We start from the raw sequence: 21,626 nt of genomic DNA, 5'->3' as shown, positions 1-21,626 counted from the left end.
ACCTGGTGTATGAGAGAGATACGAGATATTCCCCAGCACTGTACTTCACCTTTCTAGACAAAGGTCATAGCTCTTAAAAGTATTCTCTATTCTTCAATCTTAAAAAAAAAATAATAAAAAAAATATATGTCTTAAGCAAACAAACAACAGAAAACCTAAAAGCATCCTCTGTTGTTTGCTGTGTTACCAACAGGAATTTACAAGATAAATTACCACGTAAAGATGAGGGTTTTTTTGTGTTTGTTGTCTTTCTGATGCCACTCATTCATCTGCTGATGAGCACTCTTTTATGTCTCCTTAGATTCCCAGTGAAGCCCCATGGAAGGCTCCACATGCAGAAGAATGGGACAAAATGACTATGCAAGATTTCATAAATAAAATTTGCTGGACAAGGTAAGAAACTATGAAATATAATAGCTTATATTTATATACCTTACAGCTCCAAATAAACATCACTGCTTTGCAAACAGATATAACTACCACTAGAATACAGCTATTCTAAAGAAATCAGGTGAGAAAATCTTGTAATAACGGACCACACTGCCTGTCAGCACACACAGTAAATTCTGTTATTTTTCCGTAACTTTTTAGACTAAAATAAAGACAAAAGGAAAATGTATTTGGGGCGGGTTACTTCTGAAGAGATGGGTAGTACCTTCATCTGTTATGTGCACTTTCCCTCTCCTTACTGCGTGTTTAACCTTTAAAAGAAAAAATGCCCTGGCTACAGTAGGTTTTGAATCAAACTTTTGATGGAGCAACACACTTTTATTTTGTGCTGGACCACCTGATCTTATCAAAGTACTATAAAAAATAACACTTGTCTTGAAATAGCACTAAATTACTCTAATACCCATCATTCTATTTAACTGCTGCACTATATATTACCCACAGAAACTGAAAATGCTTCCTGTTTTTATGTATACATCAAAGCAATTTTCTTTAGTTGCCACTCAACAACAGTTTGATTGGTTTTCTTTGCACCCAAGAAAAAATAAGATCCATTGATTCTGCCTTGCTGTGGGGCAGGTTGATTCTTGTAGCCACCTCTTCAGTATTGCTAAGCACCCAAGACGAGGATGCCCCAAGCCTTCATGAGTTTGGTGCAGAAGGCTGCTAGCACCCACTCAAGCTGACACTGTCATGTGTCAATGAAGGCATTTTTTCATGGCTTCAGCCAGCCTCTAGAAAGCAACAAGATTATTGTTAATGGACAGAAGGCTCTTATCCAAAAACTTTCAAACTTCTGGTTGTTTTGCTTTGTGTGACAATTGCATGAAAGGGTATAGAAAGCTTTTCTTGTTTGTATGTTCATGTTCAGTAAAACCAAGTAGAAATGTCTGCTGGCAGTTCTGCTGGCCATCTGACCCTCTGATTTGGTAAGGAACTATAAAAGTTAGCAAACTGCTGAGCAGTGGTAGTCATTCAATATCCAATAGCTCATGTGACTACAGTCATGTTTTTCAAACTCTGATGGAATAAGACTTGACATTTTACCTGAATATTGGCATAACTGTCAGCCTCCCTCAATTTCAAGATGCTTTTCAGATTTCATATGTGCATCTCAGCTTGATTTGCCCACTGTGTTCAAAATTTAGGTAACATGCCATAGAAACTTCCCACCCTGGAAAGTAATGATCCAGAAAAGGAATATTCTGCTATTTACTCTCTGTCATCTAACAGACCATACAGATTTGCTCTTAGCTACAGTTGCATGCTAGAAATACCTGAGTGCTTTTGGTTGAAATCATACTGCCATTTCTAGGTAGAATACCAGGGGAAAGTGGGGAACTGCAATGCTGAAAAGCAGAGGGAGAAGGTGGCAGAAACTAAGAGAATTTAACTACCACCTAACAGCTTTTGCTTATGAAATTTTAATAAATACTAATGTCAAGAATGAAACCAGAATGCACCCATATTTCAGAAAATGGATCAGCCTTTTGCTTCAGTGGGACTTTGAATTTTAGAAAGAACAGAATGTGCCTTTCTTCTATGTAGACCTACAGCTGTTTGAATTAGTATGTTTGACCTATGCTTTTCACTTTTTCCCTTTTTTGTTCAAGTTCAAAGACTGAAAAGAGAGAGGAGCAACTGAAATTGGGTCCTGTACTGGCTTGGGATGTTACTGATTGCCTAACCCATTACATATGAAATAACTACAGAATCTCAGTACCTGTCAATCACAATGCAGTTAAGCCGAGCACTTCCTGGTCCTCTCCATGTCCTTTTAAACTCCTCCTGAGAGTGAGGCAGAGGAAGTATTTACTTCTAGCAGGATGAATGTTTCCCTAAGCCTTAATTAACTCCTGTCTTTGTGCACCCCCAAAAACCTTGTGCAGGTTTATACAGTAATTTTCAGAAAAGCTGTTATGAAAGCACCAACTAGAGGACTTCTTTTGAGACACAGGCCAGATTTCCCCTTCAATGTTCATTACCACTGGCTACCAGACCACTGTTTAAAATACTAAGTTGAGGAACCAAAAGTATCCCTTCCCTTTTTGTTGCCAAGACTTTTACATGAATGTGTATATACTGTTTCTTCACTATGGCTTTCTATTCACATTTCTTTCCTTGTTGTGTTCCAGCTGCATCACCCTCCCTGAGCACAGCAGAGGAGCGGGCAGTAGGGGGATGCTGACTAATCCAGAGTGTTTAGATAATTAGCTTAGACAATATCCCTAACTTTTTTATGACAAGTGTTGGATAACCTCCATGCTGTGTGTTTGAGGGACAGGAATGGAGCAGGTGCAAACAGAGCTGCAGATTCTGTATGTAACCCAGGAACAGTAGGAAGACATGGTAGTTTTACAGTCCAGTGAAGGCAGGAGGGCTTGCTTCCCTTAGTCCTGAATCTAAAATGAGAATCTAACTTTGCATTAGTAGCATAAGCTGACATAAGAGTTCATGGGCTTTTGTATCTCCTGGAGCCCAAATTTGGCTGTATTACAGCAGTGTTTGATTAATGTTTTTTTTTTTCTTGCAGGGTTACTTGAAAAATGTTGCATAAAACGAATAGATATTTTCCTACTTTGACTGAAATTAAGGAGTCCTTTGCTCACAGTGGAAGAAGAGGTTGCCAAAGACAGTCTCTCCTGTACTCGAGAGCAGTCTTGTCACCCTTCTTGGGTTTTTAAATTAACATACTTTATTATCTTTGCTGCAGTGCTGCTAAGAGTTTTGCAACTCTGTTTGTGAACGTGGATGTTACTTCTGAGCCCCATGAGGTCTCTGCCCTCTGGTTTTTGTGGTATGTGAAACAGTGTGGGGGGACAACAAGGATATTCTCAACGACCAATGGAGGCCAGGTACTGTTACCCATCACTTTCTGCGACTCATGACAGGCCCTGTTTTAACTTCATTCTTCTGCTTGAATATTTTAATTCAGAGGGCCAACTGAGAAATCCATGGTTGTGAGCCAGTAGCACACTGATAACTAGTTCTATTAATTAGCACGTTAATCTGGATCTCGCAAAACTAGTGTTGAAGGCTGTTCCTGTGCTAATGTCATTGGTCCAAGGATCAGTTGGTTTATATCTGTTCCTGACACTGGCTTCCTTTTGGGCTCTGGTTACAACACACACTTTGATTATCCATGTTGAAAAATGGAAGGTTTACTTATTCTTATTTCTGTCACGAGGCTGAAGCAAGCCTTACCACTTCAGAAGCACTTAATGGAGATGGCAGTGCTAGCTGCATGAACGTGGAGAGCACTCCAAATTAATATTGAAAATGTAGCCCAGAGCTGGGTTCCTAAAGATGCAAGCTTCAAAGGATTCAAACTGTTAAGATTTTAACATTAGTCTGAGGAGAAACGAACACCCCTTCTTAAATATGATATTGCTCTGAAATTTTTTGAAATCCGGTGTATTAGTGCTGGTTCTGCATTCCAAGAAAGTATAGATGCTATTAATGGTCTTCTTAGAAATGCAGATTTTGCTAATTGTATCACAAATTATATTTTTTGAAATGCAAAGTGTTTAATCATTAATAAATACAATACAAATACATTAAAACATGATAAAATACATAAATATGCATAAATATGCAAGAATTATAGATAATTTAACTGTAAATGCATCAAATAAAATATTATTTGTTTTAAGTTAAAGGTGATTTGAGTTTAAATTGGGTTAGATTATATACTGCAGGAGACATTTTGATGTGAGCTACATCACTTCTTATACCTTGTTATTTATTATGACGATTGGGATTCCTGCTTCTGATACACAGACCTTTACAGGGATAAGACTGAAATCAGAGAAAGGTTTAAAAGTTTAAGCACTTTTCAGTAGTCTTGCTGATTCACACAGGTCTGTGAAATCCATTTGGAGACCACATGGTAAGGGGTTTTCTCATGAGGTCGCTACTAGTTTTGGCTGGTGGTCAAATATGGGAAGGATTTGAGTAGCTCACTAAGATATCCACTGAGGTTGATAATTTTTCCAGATGAAATTCTGCCAGATTTCCCAGAAATGTTTTGATAATAACAGAATGGGGTTTGTCTTGAACACCAAGCAAAATGTTTGTATTGATACTCTTCACAAGCACTGCTCTGCTGAGTCCACTTTGCCAAGTTACTTTCTGTGTTTCAGGAGAGGAAGTTTGTTGGAGGCAGTAGCCAGATCAGTGAGAAAATAATGGAGCGCCTGGGAGGCCGGGTGAGGCTGAGGAAGCCAGTCATCCGTATTGACCAATCGGGTGAAAGTGTTGTAGTGGAAACCTTAGATCATGAATTATATGAGGTAATGAAATCTGTAACATTTAAGCAAAAGTGTATATTCAAACTCATCCTTTGCTAGCATCCCTTCTTTGTGTTCAGTTACCTTCCAAAATAAAGGATAATTGTAAAGTGAACACAAAAACGTAGCTTAGTAATAAACTGTCTGTGCTTGCTTATCAACACAATGTCTTCTGTGAAAGACATTGCAAGTGTTGCTTCCAAGTTGTACCAGAGGAGTCCAGATGGAAGGGAGACCAATGGACTCTTACAACACAGTGCTTTTTTTTAAAGTGCTGGGGAAAGAGCAGTGCCCGTCATCCAAACAGATGGATGCCTATATAATGCTTGCTATTTTAACAAGCAGGTTTTTGTGAGGGTTCAGTTTTGCAATTCTTATGCTAGATGCTAACATTGCTTCAGAAGATAAACCCTGCAGCCTCCCCAGATGTCTGCCAGTCTTGTTAGAGCAATATACTTACAATGAAGTAGTGGAGAAAATATTTGGCTTATATATAATTTCTTTTCCAGGGCAAGTATGTGATCACTGCCATTCCCCCAGCTCTTGGTTTGAAGATTCATTTCAACCCACCTTTGCCCCCAATGAGAAACCAGCTCATCAACCGAATCCCTATGGGCTCAGTCATCAAGTGTATTGTGTACTATAAGGAAACTTTCTGGAGGAAGAAGGGTATTACATTTTAATTGAAGGGAGTAGTAGTGACACAGAGAGGGAAGAGAGTACATGGTAATGGAGTAGATTTTGTGTTTAGAGGATGCTGGAACTTAGAAGGAGACTTCATACACTTCTGTGCCATTTTTGCCTTCCCCTGTTTGAGAAACTTGAGAGATTGTTTGGGAAAATAGAGGGATGGGAAAATAAAAAGAAGGAAGTAGGCATGGAGGCATAACTCATACCTGTTGCTTATTGCCTTCATTGTTCTTTGTTGTCCTCCTTTTTCTTCAGTGGCACCTGGCTGTGAGCCTCTCCCGCTTGTACAGTAACTAAAGGTACAAGTGATGTGTGATGGAAAGAGGTCTTATCCCATCAGTTGTGAGCCTACAAAAGTTCTGCCTTCTGTATGCACTGAGCAAGATTAATTGAAGGTGTCTTCACACCTGCCATGAGCAGGGACACCTCCCACTAGATCAGGTGGCTCAAAGCCCTGTCCAGTCTGGCCTTGAATGTTTCCAGGGATGGGGCAGCTACAACTTCCCTGGGCAACCTGTGCCAGTGTCTCACCACCCTCACTGTAAAGAAATTCTTCCTAATATCTAACCTAAACCTACCTTTTTGCAGTTTAAAGCCATTCCCCCTTGTCCTATTACTACCTGCTCTTATAAAAAGTCCCTCTCCAGATTTCTTGTAGGCTCACTTTAGGTACTGGAAGGCTGCTCTATGGTCTCCCAGAATCTTCTCTTCTCCAGGCTAAACAAGCCTCTCTCAGCCTGTCTTCATAGCAGAGGTGCTCCAGCCATCTGATCGTCTTCATGGCCCTCCTCTGGACTTGCTTGAGCATGTCCATGTCCCTGTTGTGTTAGAGGCCTGAATGAACTGAATGAAGTACTCCAGTTAGGGTCTCACAAGAGCATAGTAGAGGGGGAGAATCACTTCCTATGACCTGCTTGGCCATGCTACTCGTAATGCAGCCCAGTGGCTGGCTTACACTTCAAGCGCACACTGCTGACTCATGTAGAGCTTCTCATCAGCTAACACTGCCAAGTTCTTCTCCTCAGGGCTGCTCACAATCCGTTCTCCACCTGGCCTGTACTTGGGATTGCCCTGACCCAGGTGCAAGACTTTGCACTTGGCCTCATGAAGGTTTGCACTAGTCCACCTCTCGAGCCTGTCAAGGTCCCTTTGGATGGCATTCCTTCCCTCCAGAGTGTCGACCATACCTCACAGTTTCGTGTCGTTGGCAAACTTGCTGAGGTGTACTCAGTCCCACTGTCCACGTGGCTGACAAAGACATGAAACAGCACTAGTCCCAGTACTGAGCCCTGAGGAGCGTCACTCGCCACTGATCTCCACTTGGACATCGAGCCATTGACCACAATTCTGAGTGTGAACATCCAGCTTTATTTTTTATCATGAATTCAACAATACGAGATTCCTTTATTGACTTTCTGTTTTAAAGATGATTGAAAAGGATTTGTTAGTTGTCAGAACATCTCAGATCTAAACTTTCTCTTCTAGAGAGGAAAAACCACCTGTCTCATTCAAGCACTAGAACGGCTCTAGAAGACAAGGTTTAGATCTGGGATGTGTGCTAATCTCTGTCACTTAATGGGAGTCATGGTACTTTTTTTAAAAATTGTCTCTGTTCTCCTTTCTTTTATCTTCATATCTCCCTGTATTACAACCAGAAAATGATAGAGATTAGGAGGAACCTCTGAATGTCATCTGGTCTCATGCCTTACTCAAAGCACAGTGAATTAGAGCAGGTTGTTTAGGGCTTTTTCTAGTCCAGTCTTGAGTATTTCACAATTTCTTGAAAGCTCCTTCCTGTGTCTGGATACATGGATCCTAACTTTTTTTTCACCTTGTGCTTAACAGGCTATTGTGGTACCATGATCATTGAAGATGAGGATGCTGCAATTGGCTTAACACTTGATGATACTAAGCCTGATGGCAGCTTTCCTGCCATAATAGGGTAAATGATAAAGAAAATGTCTAGATTTTTCTGTTTATTTGGTGGGGTTTTTTGATTTGTTATGTTTTGTTTGTTTGTTGTTGTTTGGCTGGTTGTTGGTTTTGTTTTTTTTTTTTTGTTTTGTCTTAGAGGCAGCAATTGAAATGGGAAACTGCTGCTTTTGAAGGGAAATACTTCAAAATAGTTGAAGGGTTTAGTTTCTCAAGGGTGGTAAATATGTTCTATGATGTTTTTTCCTTTCAAATAAAGTTCTCTCTTATTTAATTGCTAATTGAAAAAGAAAATCTGCTTATTCTCACTGTCATCTTTTGCCTTTTCATGTGGCAAAGTAAAAAATGGGAGAAGAGGAAAGGAATGAGGAGAAAAAAAAAAAGAGTGATTGCAGAAATGTAAAGTTTTCTCCAAATATTTTGCCTTCCCCAAATTTTCCAGTTCTTTAAATTAAAGTTTGTTTTCTGGAATTATATTTTGTTTTGGTTTATGTTTTATAACAGCCAGAGGCTTCACCTGTTGTTGTCATATGCCTGCCCCCACTGCTGTGTAAAATTAAGGTTATTGGGAAACGGCTCATACAGATATTCTAACCTGAATCTCAGGTGGTTCTTTCCACACACTGAGTCCTACAAGCAGCAGGCAGAAATATAACATTATCCAAAATACCCATTTCCCCTCTCTGCCCAGAGTCCCAAAAGCTAATACTGTGAATCACAGCATCCCATCATAAGGTATCAGCATTTTAAATAATTCAGGGAATGTAACATAATGGAAGTAAATTTTTTGTGGTCTTCCTATAGCTTCATTCTTGCTCGGAAGTGTAGAAGGCTGACAGGTCTCACAAAAGAAGAAAGGTAAGTACAAATGCTGGAGATCTGTGTTGACTATGTGTCAAAATGTTGTTATAAATGACCAGAGCAGGAATAAAATACCCCAATTTGAAGGAAGTTGTCTGTAACCTTCTGACAGTAGGCACACATATCACTAAGCAAGAAGGTACCTTAGCTGGTTTTGGATTAAGTTCTGGTTCTCACTTTTCAGCAGGGGTTCTCTCTTTATGTAACTCTAGCAAAAGAATGATTCAAAGCTGCTGAATTTGAAAGCAGTGTAGATACTCTGCTGTCCTCATGGGAAAGTGTCCAGGGCCAGCCCCTTTCTACCCCAGTGCTACCTCTCTGGCTTTCTGCAAGTGTACTGAGTTCTTGAAAGCTTATCAGAAGGGACATGTTTGGCCACTGTGCTTGTTTTCTTTTCTGATCACCCTTGAGGGTCCTTTCAGCATCGGTAATGTAGCGCAACCTTGAGGCTGCTATAGCTGCCATGAATGAGATCTCAGCATTGTGTAGGGGTCAAAAAGCCATCTCCATCTCTCCACCTGTAGTTTGGGGAAAAAAATGCCCTTCAGACACAGATGAAGGTCTTTTTTACTGTCTTCTTGAAACAAATCTCTGCATACACTAGTGCTTTTTGGTTTATTACTGAAATGGAATTTACAAAGTAATGAGATTTTTCCATCACACTGATTCACAGTATCTGATGAAATTAAAGCTACAAATAGAGAGTGTGGATACGAGGAGAGCCTTATTTGGACATGGAGAAAATAAATTCGTTTCTAAAACCACAAGGAATACCATGTCCAAGTAAACATTATTACAGTAATAACTAGTCTAACTAGAGAAGATGTAGTCATCTCAGATTAGCTTTGCAGGTAGTCTGGCAGCCTGTGGATAATGAGTCTAAATGGGGCTGTTAATGTCCCAGTCTTTTCAAATGAAAGCCTGGTACCACAGAGCACTTTTAATTTTGGCAGGAATGGACAAGGTAGCCTTTTCCTCAGCACTCGGGTTTTGAGACAGACCCCCAGCAGGTGACCAATGACAAAAATAGTGTAGTAATCTGAAATTCAGTGTGCCCATCATAAACATCAAATGGTGTCTTAATGTGTGTGTCAGTGCACTAGATGTAACCGAGTATTTGCAGTATTTGAGAATGACTTCTCTTTCTGTGAAATGAAGTGCTGTCCTGATTGTTTGTGAGGCGTCATGAAGGAAAGGTTGCTTTTCTCTAGACATTAAAAGTATTAGCACAATTATCTGACTCTGCTGCTGCCTACAGCCAAGTTTTAAACAAAAAGAGTTTAAACTCTTTGTCTTTGGGGAATAAACTTCAGACTAGGAAAGACTTTGCTTTGGTAAAGAATGGTTATAAAATATGCTTGGGTTGGTACCTGATAGATGGTACCTTGGTGCAGGGGTACCTCTCTGATTCCTGCAGTCTTGGCCACAGCCAATCAAGTCAGGAACCTTGTGGGCTGCACTGCAGCTCCTTTTCTGCACATGAGCACAAGTCTCCTTCAGCGGTAAATCAGGGTCCAGGAGAAGGCATAACCTGAACCTGGACCTTCTGCCAGCATTCATGCAGGGTGTAGCCAGCTTGTATTGTTTATACTGGGACTATGGTGTTCACAAAGGAGGGATCTCTTCTGAGGACAGGCTTCTTGTGGCATGCTATAGAGGACGCATCTTGCTGAGATGCTGTGCTCACCTATCAACACAAGTTGGGCTCTCCTTTTATCACATTGAAGACAGGGTAAGCTTTTTGGAAATCCTTGGATATGAAGAATAGGGTGTAGAGTCCACGGCAACTATCCTAAATCATGACTGAGAATGGCTGTTCTGGGAGGGAATGAAAGATGTTTTAGAGCCTAAACCAGACTGAAAGGAGTAAAACTCACTGTTGCCTTCCATCTGGTCTTCCCAGGCCAGGTGCCAATGAGTATTTTCAGTGGTTAGATTGTGCCCTACCTGTGCAACGAAGGTGGTGGCATCACACACTGCCATGGAATAAGAGACCAGGTTGAAGAACAGAGTGTCTGTCCGCATGTGCATTTCTTCCACACCAGGCACAGTGTAACTCTCAACAGGACCTACCTAGGTAGCTCCAGGCATAACATTCTTCTTACTTAGTGCTGGTGGCAATTTCACAGCTGAGCGTGGAGCCAAGAAATAAGGATTTAACTTCTGTGTATTCCATATGTTCCATGCTAGCATTAATCATAAATGCATAAATAAGTATTTATTTAAACTGTTCTAGGACAAATAGCGCAGATGTTGCTGAGACACCAGCTCGTCTACAAGGATTTTTCTTGTTAGGGGGAATGTCCTCAGTGATAGATTATTGTTGGTACGATTCAATCCTTTAGATACTGCTTTTCTGTATTGTTTTTCTTTTTTCCTTTTTCTTTTTTTTCCTTATCTTTTAATTATTTTTTTTCTGTTAAATAATACCTTATTGATGAATACTTTTTCAAGGTTGAAATTTTTTAAAAGTCTGAAGATGCCCTTGACCTGAAGCTTAACATTTTCTTTTGCCCTGCTATCTTTATGTGAGCAACGTGCTCATCAAACAGTGGTGCATTTGCACCTTCTTAGAGTCCTGCAGTTGGCTGTACATGAGAATCCCTACCAGCCTCTGGTACGCCATTTCCAGGCTCCCTGGAAGGTCTGCGAGTCACATGTGGAAAAAGGGCAGAGCACAGGCAGATCTAGAGGGATCCATCTCACCCCTGTTGTGGTGCTGGGAGGAGAAGTATATGGTCCCAAGGTGATAACCCGCTTTCCTGCGGAGCCCTGTGGTGTTACTGACCTGCCTGAAAGCAGGAGCTGGTGGGCATATTGGAGAGGTGGTAGGCAGACCTCAGCAGAGGCTTTGCTAACTCGTGCTGTTAAAGCTGCTTTATTCTGTTCAGACACTGCGTGATCAGTGCTGGTAGTTTGCAGGGTGCGGTGGTCAACATCGAAAGATGGAGGAAATGTTCCCTTTTATGATGGCTGTTGCTGGATTCATGTCACCCCTGGCTGAAGAGGGATGTTAATATATATGTTCATATATATAGATCAAATATATGTTCATATATATAGATTCTGCAACTCTCGGAGCCTGCCTGGCCAGTCACTATGTCACCATGCATTTCTGCTTCTGGAGCACGCTGACCCTTGTCCTCTGCCTCTGGGCAGAAGGAAGGAGCTGCTTCCTTCCACTCTGCCTCTGCTGGGCTTGACATATGCTAGCAGTAAAATCATCCCAGGGCCATGGCTTTTCCTGAATTGTAGCAGCCTTTGTCTTCTTGCTCAAGCCCCTACCTGCACAGGAAGACCTTCAGGTCTTCCTGGTTTGGTTGTTTGGTTTTTTTTTTTGACCCTTATCCCTTTTCTATAGCACTCTTTTGAGTTCAGCTGCTCATGGGTGTAACTGGCCTCCTGTAGTGCTGGGTTGTTTCGTACTGCTGTATAGATATGGCTTCCTCATATACTGATACAGCTGCAAATGTAGCTCATACAGTTACAGAGGTGAGACTGCTCTATTTCTCTGCACAGCATGGCTATCTGTGGAGCACAGGATTTGCTTCCAGAAGTAAACTTCTTTACAGCATTGTGTTTGCATGTTTGATTCTCATAATTGTTAACTTTCATTTCATCTTGGTCTTCTCATGTTTGGTATTTGGTGCAGTGCAGTAAAAGAGTAAGACCCAAAAATCTTGTAGGAAAAACTTAATTGCACTTGGGATTTGCTACAGAATGAAGTATATTTGTGGGTTTATAGACTCATAAACAAAAACAGCAGGAAATTTTCTACATACAGAAATAAAGTACTGATACCCTGAAAGCCTCAGTCTGTCAATACCTGCATCTTTGTAGGAGCAGACCATACGTTAGACTATGTGCCAAGACAGAAAAGTGTAATGCCTTACTACTTCCTTCTCCTTACAGCCTGGAGGACCTTTGGATAATGATTGGATTTAAGGGAACAGCTTGCATTATAGCTAGTAAGCAGCAGAGAAGTTTGAGTGTGTTATTTCTAGTGATCCAAAGGCTTACCAATTAAGATAGATACCAAAAAGTTCAAGCAGATATTAATATTTGTCCTCTTGCAACTAGAATGTATTAGAAGTGGTTGGTTTTGTCTTTCCTCACACAGAAGTCTTCTGCTGCTTTTCTTTTGCAGGAAGACGAGGCTTTGTGAGCTCTATGCAAAGGTTCTGGGATCAGAGGAAGCTCTACATGTAAGTACAAAATCTAAACCACGGTGTCAGAGTCCTTGAGGTAGGGGAGGGCAGAATAAAACTGAATACAGCAGTGTCCTTGAGCAGTCCTGTGTAGTGTTTTGGAAAAGATGCCTGCTATGGGAGTACTTGTTACACCATATAGAGGAATGGGGAGAAGGTTATGGCAAGCCTTGGGTTGTGTTTGATGAGGAGGATAACAATGAGCTTATGAAACAGTTAAAAGGCAGGTACATTCTTGTCCAGCTTCATCAGTGTCATTCAGTGCTTACCACCATACATCTCAACTGTTTTCAGATGTGGCAGGCTTGCCTTTCCCTCAGTCTATGTTGAGCATAATGTTTCTTCTCTCTTACTAGTTGCTAAGATCCATTCCTGCATGTGGTGTTTGTTTTTTGTGTTGGCTTTTTTTTTTTTCATTTGGATGGTTGGTTTTGCTTGTTTTGGGTTTTGTTTGGTTTTTGGTTTTTTTTCCCCCTTGTCTTCTCTTCTGTGTAACGGTAAATATAAACAACTGATAGGATTCGTGTGAACACTTGGTTTATGTGACCAATGTCATTTTTCCTTTAAGAGCAGGTTTACACAAATTAAATGTTGTAGACACCAATCTCAAGCTTACATTATTTAAAACACAAATATATTGTATGTACAACCATACAAATGCCATTCATGTCATTTTTAACAGTATATATTTATATCCAGTGTACATATTACAAGTATTATACCTTTGTATGCAAGAGCTTAATTTTGCTTTACATGTCTCAAAGCATAAATTTGTGCTCAAAGCATACATTCACACTGACAGATTAAGAGAATTATGTTCTACAGTAGCCAAATTGGCTAGCTTTTTTAAAAAAATAGCTAGCAGTGTCTAAAATTAAGGCTTTTTTGTGTCGAATCTGTTGCATTAAAAGATTTGTTAAATGCGCTTCTCCTCTTGTCAGACATTGACATGCAACAAATCATAAGCTATTTTTCTCTGCTGTCTCCTCAGTTCTTTTATTAGCTTCCTCAGGACTTTGTCCTTTCCTTGAGTGACTTAATCTCTGTTTTACAGCCAGTGCACTATGAAGAGAAGAACTGGTGTGAAGAGCAGTATTCTGGGGGCTGCTACACAGCCTACTTCCCACCAGGCATAATGACACAGTATGGAAGGTAGTGTCTATTTATAGTGGGCTTTGGAGTAGTAAGATAACACCAACTTAATAAATATCCTCAGAAAGGGTCATAAATCCTCTGTCACTGTTCACTTTATACCTTTAAGATCACTGGGGAATATTTTAAATAGATACTATAGTCACTTGTGTCAGTAGGGCTTTATGATGGATGAGTACAGTATCATTAGGGGTTTTATTCACTTCTGTTACTCAGTGAATACAAATGAGTAGGAAGAGAGCTAGAAAGCTTTCACAATCTGCTTACAAAACTAGTTTTGGATATTTGAGATTAGTATTACTATTTTTCGCATACCTTTAGTTGTATTTTATAAATACTGACAGTTAATTCTTGCCAACATTCACAGTAACGAGTGATTTCTTTAGACTGTTCCTTTCCTGTTAGTAGTCAAGGCTTATTATAGTAATCTGTGTGCCATTGTATACAGTCCTCTCTGACATAAGTTTTTACATGAAAATAAGATTTACCAAAAAAAAAAAAAAAAGGCTTACTGGTCAGACTGGTTATAGGGTTCAGATACATAGCTTTTAATGTGATGACATAGCCCTACTTTTGAGGTATAAGTTTGCACAATTTAAAAAGAACTGAAAGTAATAAAGCAGTTGTAATGAAGAACATATGGAGGCCTTAGTATTTAAAGTAATTGCAAATTCTTGTAAAAATAGAGAAAAAAAAAACAGTAACAAACACCTTGTTTAATTGATTACTTATTTAAATATTATTTCCTTATTGCTTTTAGATATTGTGGGGATGTATTTCAGAGTGCTACACTGTGCCACTAATGCCTAGCATTAGTATTTATGATGCTGGCTAAAATGAAGAGCTAGAATAAGTCTCAAACTAGTTGTCCTTTACACATATGAGCAGTGTAAATGTTTAGGAAATACAAACACTGCTGTGTTTATTGTAAGAAATGAAATGCAACACAGACTCCTCCTCCAGCTCAACTCACCCAAAGTTACTCTAAGTGCTTGCTGTTACTTAAAACACTTTTATTCTAATATTAACCCATGGATTTCAGTTATCTTTCCTGATAATGGCTGATATGGCTTACTGCTTGTCCCCTTCCAGGATTATTCGGCAGCCAGTTGGTAGGATCTATTTTGCTGGCACAGAGACCGCCACAGAGTGGAGTGGATACATGGAAGGGGCTGTGCAGGCTGGAGAAAGAGCAGCCAGAGAGGTACAAAAGCAAGCATAAACCAGGGGGAACTGTCAAATATCTAATGGAAAATGAAAGATCTTCTGGTTGGAGGTGAAATGGGAGATGAATATTGACAGACTCAGGTGTTCTGAAATTTTGATGCAAATCCTTGTGAAGGGGACAGACTTCAAAAAGGATGAAGGTTTTCCTGAGTGCAAATTGGTGATTTGGAATGCTTAAGAAGGGCTTTGGTTGTTTCATCAAACACTTTTCTGCTTCCAGAGATTAAATCTTTCTTTAACAGAACAGTCCCAAATTCTCACTGAGTCATTTTTTTTTCTTTTTTTTTTTCCCCAAAATGGGCACTTTGTTAGTCACTGTATTGAGACATCATGGCTCTTAGCCTCATTAGAAGCAGCTCAGTTCTGCAGCTCTGCACACCATGATAGTCCCTTCCTCAATTGTTTCCAACAATACCATTGACAGTGACATACCATTGAGACAGCCTTGCATAAAGTCATCAAACAAGGACTTAAATATTTTGCTTCTGAGAAAATGTCAATTTCTCAAGTATTCTCAGGAATATTACAGTTTATGGTTCAGCAAAAGAAATTTCATCTTTGTTTTATGAAGTGAAGGGAATCTTGTGGCTAAAAAGCTACAATAGTGGAACAGAAATTAGCCTGAAAGGGACCTGGAGAGTATGTCTAGCCCATACCCCTGCCCCAAAAGACAGGGATCAATTGTCCCACATGTGAAGGTACCTAACCTGTCCCTGAAACCTCCAGAGGTAGTGCTTCTTGACCTCTCTAATGTGCAGACATTACAGCAGAACCTCCATAGGACTCAGAAGGGAAGTTGGCAAGTGAACTTGGTTGCTAAAAATATTTTCCTTTCCTCAGTTACTTGTGAAAGGAAAATATGTTTAAAATCTGGTGCAAGGGTGTTTCTCACTCTCTTGTATTGAAAAGTTGAGGGGGTCCATGAATCTTGTCTAGAATAAAAACATATCATCAAAGATGGCAAATCGTAAATCTACAAGTGCCTGGAGTAGGAAAAACAGTATTTCATAAATCTCCATTTTATTTTACTGCAGAAGAAGTTAATTTTGCTGTCTTCAGATAATCCTTGCTATCCTACTGCTCTCTGGTATCTTTGATACTTTGAATGTTCAATTTTCAATTGTGAAAGTTCTCTTTTTAGTCTTGCTCTTCTCTGAATGAAAGTGGTAGTCTGTTGTCACTCATAGGCTTCTGTTCCTCTTCATACATCATGGTGAAATTTGTAAAACAAGCTAATCCTGTTTATATAGCTTGCCCATGCTGTAGCTGGTTTATGCATGGTCAGGTTGGATGGGGCTTTGTGCAGCCTGGTGTAATGGAAGGTGTCCCTGACCATGGCAGGGAGGTTAGAACTGGATGATCTTTAAAGTCCCTTTCAATCCAAGCCATTCTATGATTCTATGTTCTATGTCTCACTTTGCCGTGAGTATATACTTAACTCTTAGTCACTAGCTCTCTGTGGGACTAGTCAAGTTCCAATATCTTGCATAGACTAACATAGTGAGATTTTTTGGTTACTGTTTCTATTTTCCACTAGGAGGAATGTCTTATTAAATATCAGGCCTCCCCACAAATGAGTTGTACAAAGGTTGAGTCTTCTAAAATTTGAGTACACAGTGATGTTTGTGCTCAATTGTTCTCTTCATCTTGCCATTTTAAAATAAAAATTGAAGCCAGCTCTTTTTCCCTTTCAGAATATGAATGGTACTTACTAGGGAATGTTATTTATTTGCAGATACTGTTTTCTATGCGGAAAATCCCAGAGAGTGAAATTTGGAAGCCAGAACCTGAATCAATTGTAAGTCTTTCTGTAGATTAAATGGATTATTTTTTCATGCAGTTTTTGCTGATGAGATAAAATTTTGATGGCCATTTTTATTTAATTTCACTGTATCAAAGCCACCATAAACTTTTATTTACTCATCAAAACTGCCCTTCCCTAAAGAGGAGCATACTAGAAACTAAGACAAGGGTGCCCATTAGACAACTCTGTAACATGAGATTGGAAAGGACTACACTTTTAACCAGGCTATGAAACCTTTCCATGTGTCTCCTCTTCTTCCCTTTAACTGAGCAGAAAATTTTGATACAGCATACTTCTTGATAAACATGAACTACTTCAATCCAGTTCTGTTTCTGCCACAAGAATCTCTACACCTTGCCTCTCACAGTGGACATACTGCTATGTTTATAATGGATGCTCTTCCCACAGGATGTTCCAGCTTTGCCCATCACTACAACCTTCTGGGAGAGGAACTTGCCATCTGTGCCAGGACTGCTAAAGCTGATTGGATTTTCCACTTTCTTTGCCTTTGTGACTGCAGCTGGGTTATTTGCCTGTAAAAAGGGACTTCTAGTTCGAAACTGAAAAAGGTGCCAATGCAAAGCCTCACACTTGAGCAGTTTTGGGTTTTTTTTCAGAGGGTGGTTTTTTTTTTGGCATGTACTTCCCTGTCTCCAAAATCAGATCAGGACGGGGGAAAAGAAGGCAGTAGAGGGAAGAGGCTGGAGGGAAGGGATAAAGCAAAGGGATAAAGGAAAGGGATTGAAAAAGAGCCCCTTGAATTCAGGCCTACTTCTAGCAGCTCCTTTTTGCTTGTTGAATTTGTAGGATATCTTGTCAAGTGCTATCACCTTGAGGTTTTTATCCACATCTCAGAACAGAAGTGACAAAAATCTTCTCTAAAGCCTGTTCTGGTGAGACTTACAGTTGTTTTTACACTTATACCTGAATCAGACCCTGAACTCCAAGTCTTCACAGGCCCTTCCATCTCTAGTTGTAAACAAAGGATTTCTGCCTTCCTATGTGGTAGACTGAGAAAAGAAATTCAGAGCTTAAAGAATAATTAACTGGTTCATGCAAATTGCATAGATCTTTTGTAAGGATCTTTTTAATGTTTTTATTTTTCACCCCGATGTCCAGAGCCCAGGCAGCACCTAACAGACAGGTGAGGCTAAATTTATCCATCCAAACTATTCAAGTGTGGCTATAGGTTGTTGGCGTATCCGGTGACATGTTGACTTCAACAACACTTTTACTGCCTTTAGCAATGTGGTTGAGTTTTAGGCTCCACAGCTTTGTTCATAGTGCTTGGAACATCAGAGTTCATCCACCCTGTGCAGGATTGAATCTCTTCTGCCTAGCAAATTGGCAGGCTTCACACAACAGCTGATATGTTCAGCAGTATGACGGACCTGAGAGTGCCAATGAGAGCAGTATGTTGGACCTGAGAGTGCCAATGTACAGATACAACCTGTCAAATCTTTTTTGCCCTGTCTGATATCTCTTTGCTACCAGGGTCCTCTTTTTAGCTCCCTAAGTTGCTGCAAGATAACAAGAGAACAATTTAACCTCTGCCTACCCCAAGAAGTTGTAAAGATCTCCATTAAAAGCCTCTTTTACATATTTGTTTTCTTACCACCTTCCTTTCTTTTGTCTACTGAAATTTACACTTTGAACACCTTGAGCCTGTCTCTTGCCTGGTAGGACACAATGGCCTTGAAAATCTAGTGTGAGCATTAAAACAATCCAACAAAAACCTCAACTTCACTGCTACCCAACACTTGCTTCATGCTGGACACTGCTTAGCTGATTCAGAGCTTCAGTCTCTCCTAACAACCATATTGGTGGGATTAGCACTTCCACTTCTGCCTGCTGTGCTGTGTTGTGCTGACTCTGCACTTCTGGCAACTAATGAAAGATATAAATGATAGAGAGATCAGAGAACCATGGAAAGGATAGTCACATGCAAATGCACAAGTACATCTGACAACAGGATTGGGTGCACATGAAGTCTGAGATGTCTGGAATTTCTCTGAGCCTGTTTGCTGCACTTCTCCCTTCAATCAGCGCTGATTTATATGTAAAATATTACATTGTAGTAGAAAACCATGGAGCAATTAGTGTGAGCAGAAGGTAGAGGAACTGTATCACCAGTCTCAGGCAGACTTTCTGGGCTACCATCAGGTCTTTGCTTGTGCAGAATGGTACTTCATTCTCCAAATAGTCCCATGGAAATCACTGAACCACTTAGAAAGCTGTAATATTTCTTAGCAGCACATCGGTTTCTGGCCCCTATGTTTCCTTCTTTTTAACTTGATGTGCCATTTAAAAATCTTCTTGTAGCAGCAGCTTGGATTTTATCACAAATGAATATCCTCATAACAGCCTTTTAAAATGCATAGGGGAACTTTTCAGACATAAAGATCTTTAAGACAGAAGAACAGTGCAGCAGTGTACATATGGCCTTTCTCATTGTCACATAGAGCAGTAATTGGCTGGGACATTTGCCTACCACAAAGCACTTCTATATGGCTTTCTCTCTGTGATTTATTTATTAAATGAATTAGGAACTGAAAGCTGAATGGGTAAGTTCAGAGCTTTTGTAACTCAGATAATTCTCTGGCAAAAAATAAACATAGGAACCTAAATTTGGGAAGATAGTTTTAAAGTGTTGGGCCAATATTTGTAAGTGCTAGACAGTGAATACATACTTAACATATAAAGAACTGCTGCATTTGCAGATGATTTCTCTGCCAAAACTGTTCGGAATTCAAGTCGTGCTTCTGCCCTAGAAATAGTCTCTAAAGGGGAGCAAATCCATTAATGTAATGAGGATAAACTGGTTTTATTCATGTCTGATATATGTAATTCTTTTCTTTGCTCCTGAATCTGGCAGAGGTTTTTCCCAGTCTAACAAGACAATGTTGTGTGTCATAAGGGCAGAAAAGCCAAGGAAAAAAAGAAGTTAATTATAGTTAGAACTGAACTTAATCACAACCAAAGCTTTTAATGAGAAATAAAATGGATATAAACCTTTCTTAATCTTAGTTTCAAAGTGAAACAAAAATAGAAAACAAAACAAAAACCAAAAACCAGAACACAAAACATTTCTTCTGTTATTCTGCTGCAACTAAAAGTATGTGCAGCTTAAAATCTCAAATTAAATTTGGATTCCCTGAGGTTTCTGGCCAAATCAGATGGAGCTGGGAGTTCTGAATTGCAGCACCTGTATTAGCACTCAAAAGTCTCTGTCCTCCTTCATTCCAGACTGCCAAAGCCTTAGGAATACTCTCTTTGTATTTACAGCTGTGTCTTGCTGTGATGATGCTGAGGAGCTTATCGCCACCATGGGATTAAAAAGAAGAATTTGCTGCTGTTTTCTTGACATCTTCCACATAAAAGGAATATGTGGCACTTTGTGTATGTGGATGCCAGCGTGATGAGAACATTGACAAATGCGTGTAGAGAATCAAGATGCTTCCCCATGGGTGGAGGGAAGTGTTAGCACTGGCTTACATTTTTAAAATTCCCTTCAAAGAGAGGAATGAAGTCTGGTTTAATGGGTCATGGTATATTATTAATTTCTTAACATGTTTGATGAGAAATCTGCTGTCATGAAAGTTCCAGCAGTTTACCAGCTTCATAAAATGTATTATAGAACAACCATGGAAATAATCGTATTGTCTCTTATGAACCGATTTGTGTTATCATGCATATTTTGTAAGGCTCTTAAGAGTTCCGATAGCAACTGTATATTGCAAGGAATGTTGGGTAATGGCATGAAAATCTGTGTTAACCAAAGTGCTTGAAAGCTAACTGTATAAACTACAATAACAAGGAGGTGAGAGATCTGAGGCAGCCCCTTGTCTTTCCTTTAACTACTGTGATTTTTTTTCTCAATGCTGATTTTGACTCCAAATAGCACATCTACTGTCAGTACAACAGTAGATGTTTGTAAAAGATGTATTAATCACAATTAGGTATATGCCTGAGCATTGTCCATCACTGAAAACCAAGGCCTGGAGTCGCTTTTGTGGGACTGTTTTTTCACTGAGGTAAACTTTACAAAAGTGCAGAAATTTTAAGTTTTGGGTTTTTTTTATTTGAGACATAAAAATATTTTTGAGAAAGAAGAAATTGCATGTCCTTCAAAAGTACTTGGGTGCAAAAGGAAGCCAGGGTGAAATGACAACAGATCTGCCCCTGCTCTCAGGCAAGAAGCAAAGCCACTTAAATTGCAGATTGCAAATGCTCACAAATAAACCTGACCTGCATTTAAATGAACTAACATTGCGTCTCCCATCTCCACGACCTTACGGTCACCTTGATCTTACAATCTGTTGTTCAATAGAGATAAAAATGTGATGGCCAAAGCAGTCTTGCTTTCCAAGTATCTCTGCAATCAAGATGTTTAGGCGTTGTCATAGGCTGCCACTTATAGCATGTCTCCTGTGGTCATGTACAGGTTAGTGTTCAGTGATGCCTGCCTCTGTGTTTTGGAAAAAAGAGAGTGACTTCACCGTGCAGGAATATATATGCTGTGTGTGTGATGAATTTTGTGCCTTTTATAACTGTAGCATATTCTCAAGTGCCTCTGTGGTGACTGTCTCCCTTGGTTTCCTTCTTAAGCTCCCTTTTCAATAGACTGCAGATATTTTTATCCGACAGCTGTGAACTTTTTTTAACCTTAATTAGAATCAATAAATATTGTCATGTCACACTTACTGTTTGAGGGTTTTCTTTTGTGCAAGTCTCTTTTGACTAGGTTGTGATGGTTATTACTTAGTAACCCAACATTCTGAGTTTCATGCTGAAGCCAGTGTGGTACCTTCAGCTTTTCTCATTTAGGACAGCACTTTAAAGAAGGAGAGAAGAATTAAACAAACCAAATACCCCTCCCCCCCCAATAAAAATAGTAAAAAAAACCAAAACCCAGCAACCCCCCAATAATAATTCTTCCTAATGTGTAGATGACCGACTGTCTTACACTTAAAACTGGGTTTTATTGCTGTAGATGGATTTGAAGTGTCCCCA

At 39.7% G+C, this 21,626-nt stretch overlaps 1 protein-coding gene across 2 annotated transcripts in view; it reads left to right on the top strand.

Annotated features, from left to right (window-relative positions):
- The window catches only part of LOC134166822 (amine oxidase [flavin-containing] B-like), a 53,492-nt gene extending 32,180 nt beyond the window's left edge, over positions 1–21,312 (top strand). The window contains exons 5-16 of one of the 2 annotated variants that reach the window (XM_062624838.1): positions 302–393; positions 3,164–3,305; positions 4,593–4,742; positions 5,249–5,408; positions 7,275–7,371; positions 8,166–8,219; positions 12,370–12,427; positions 13,485–13,582; positions 14,675–14,786; positions 16,545–16,607; positions 17,022–17,182; positions 19,899–21,312. In XM_062624838.1, the coding sequence (XP_062480822.1) occupies positions 302–393; positions 3,164–3,305; positions 4,593–4,742; positions 5,249–5,408; positions 7,275–7,371; positions 8,166–8,219; positions 12,370–12,427; positions 13,485–13,582; positions 14,675–14,786; positions 16,545–16,607; positions 17,022–17,177 (1,182 nt within the window). In that variant the 3' untranslated portion in view covers positions 17,178–17,182; positions 19,899–21,312. Of the gene's footprint in view, positions 1–301; positions 394–3,163; positions 3,306–4,592; positions 4,743–5,248; positions 5,409–7,274; positions 7,372–8,165; positions 8,220–12,369; positions 12,428–13,484; positions 13,583–14,674; positions 14,787–16,544; positions 16,608–17,021; positions 17,183–19,859 lie in introns of both variants that reach the window. The other variant, XM_062624839.1, reaches the window with a different exon arrangement.
- Positions 21,313–21,626: the final 314 nt, after the last annotated feature.

This window comes from Pezoporus occidentalis, unplaced genomic scaffold, assembly GCF_034315485.1.
Source record: "Pezoporus occidentalis ecotype Australia unplaced genomic scaffold, CSIRO_AGI_Poc_V1 ctg272, whole genome shotgun sequence".
NCBI classification, from domain to species: domain Eukaryota; kingdom Metazoa; phylum Chordata; class Aves; order Psittaciformes; family Psittacidae; genus Pezoporus; species Pezoporus occidentalis.
Note: the sequence above shows the minus strand (reverse complement) of the source record. Positions and strands in the feature narration are given on the sequence as shown.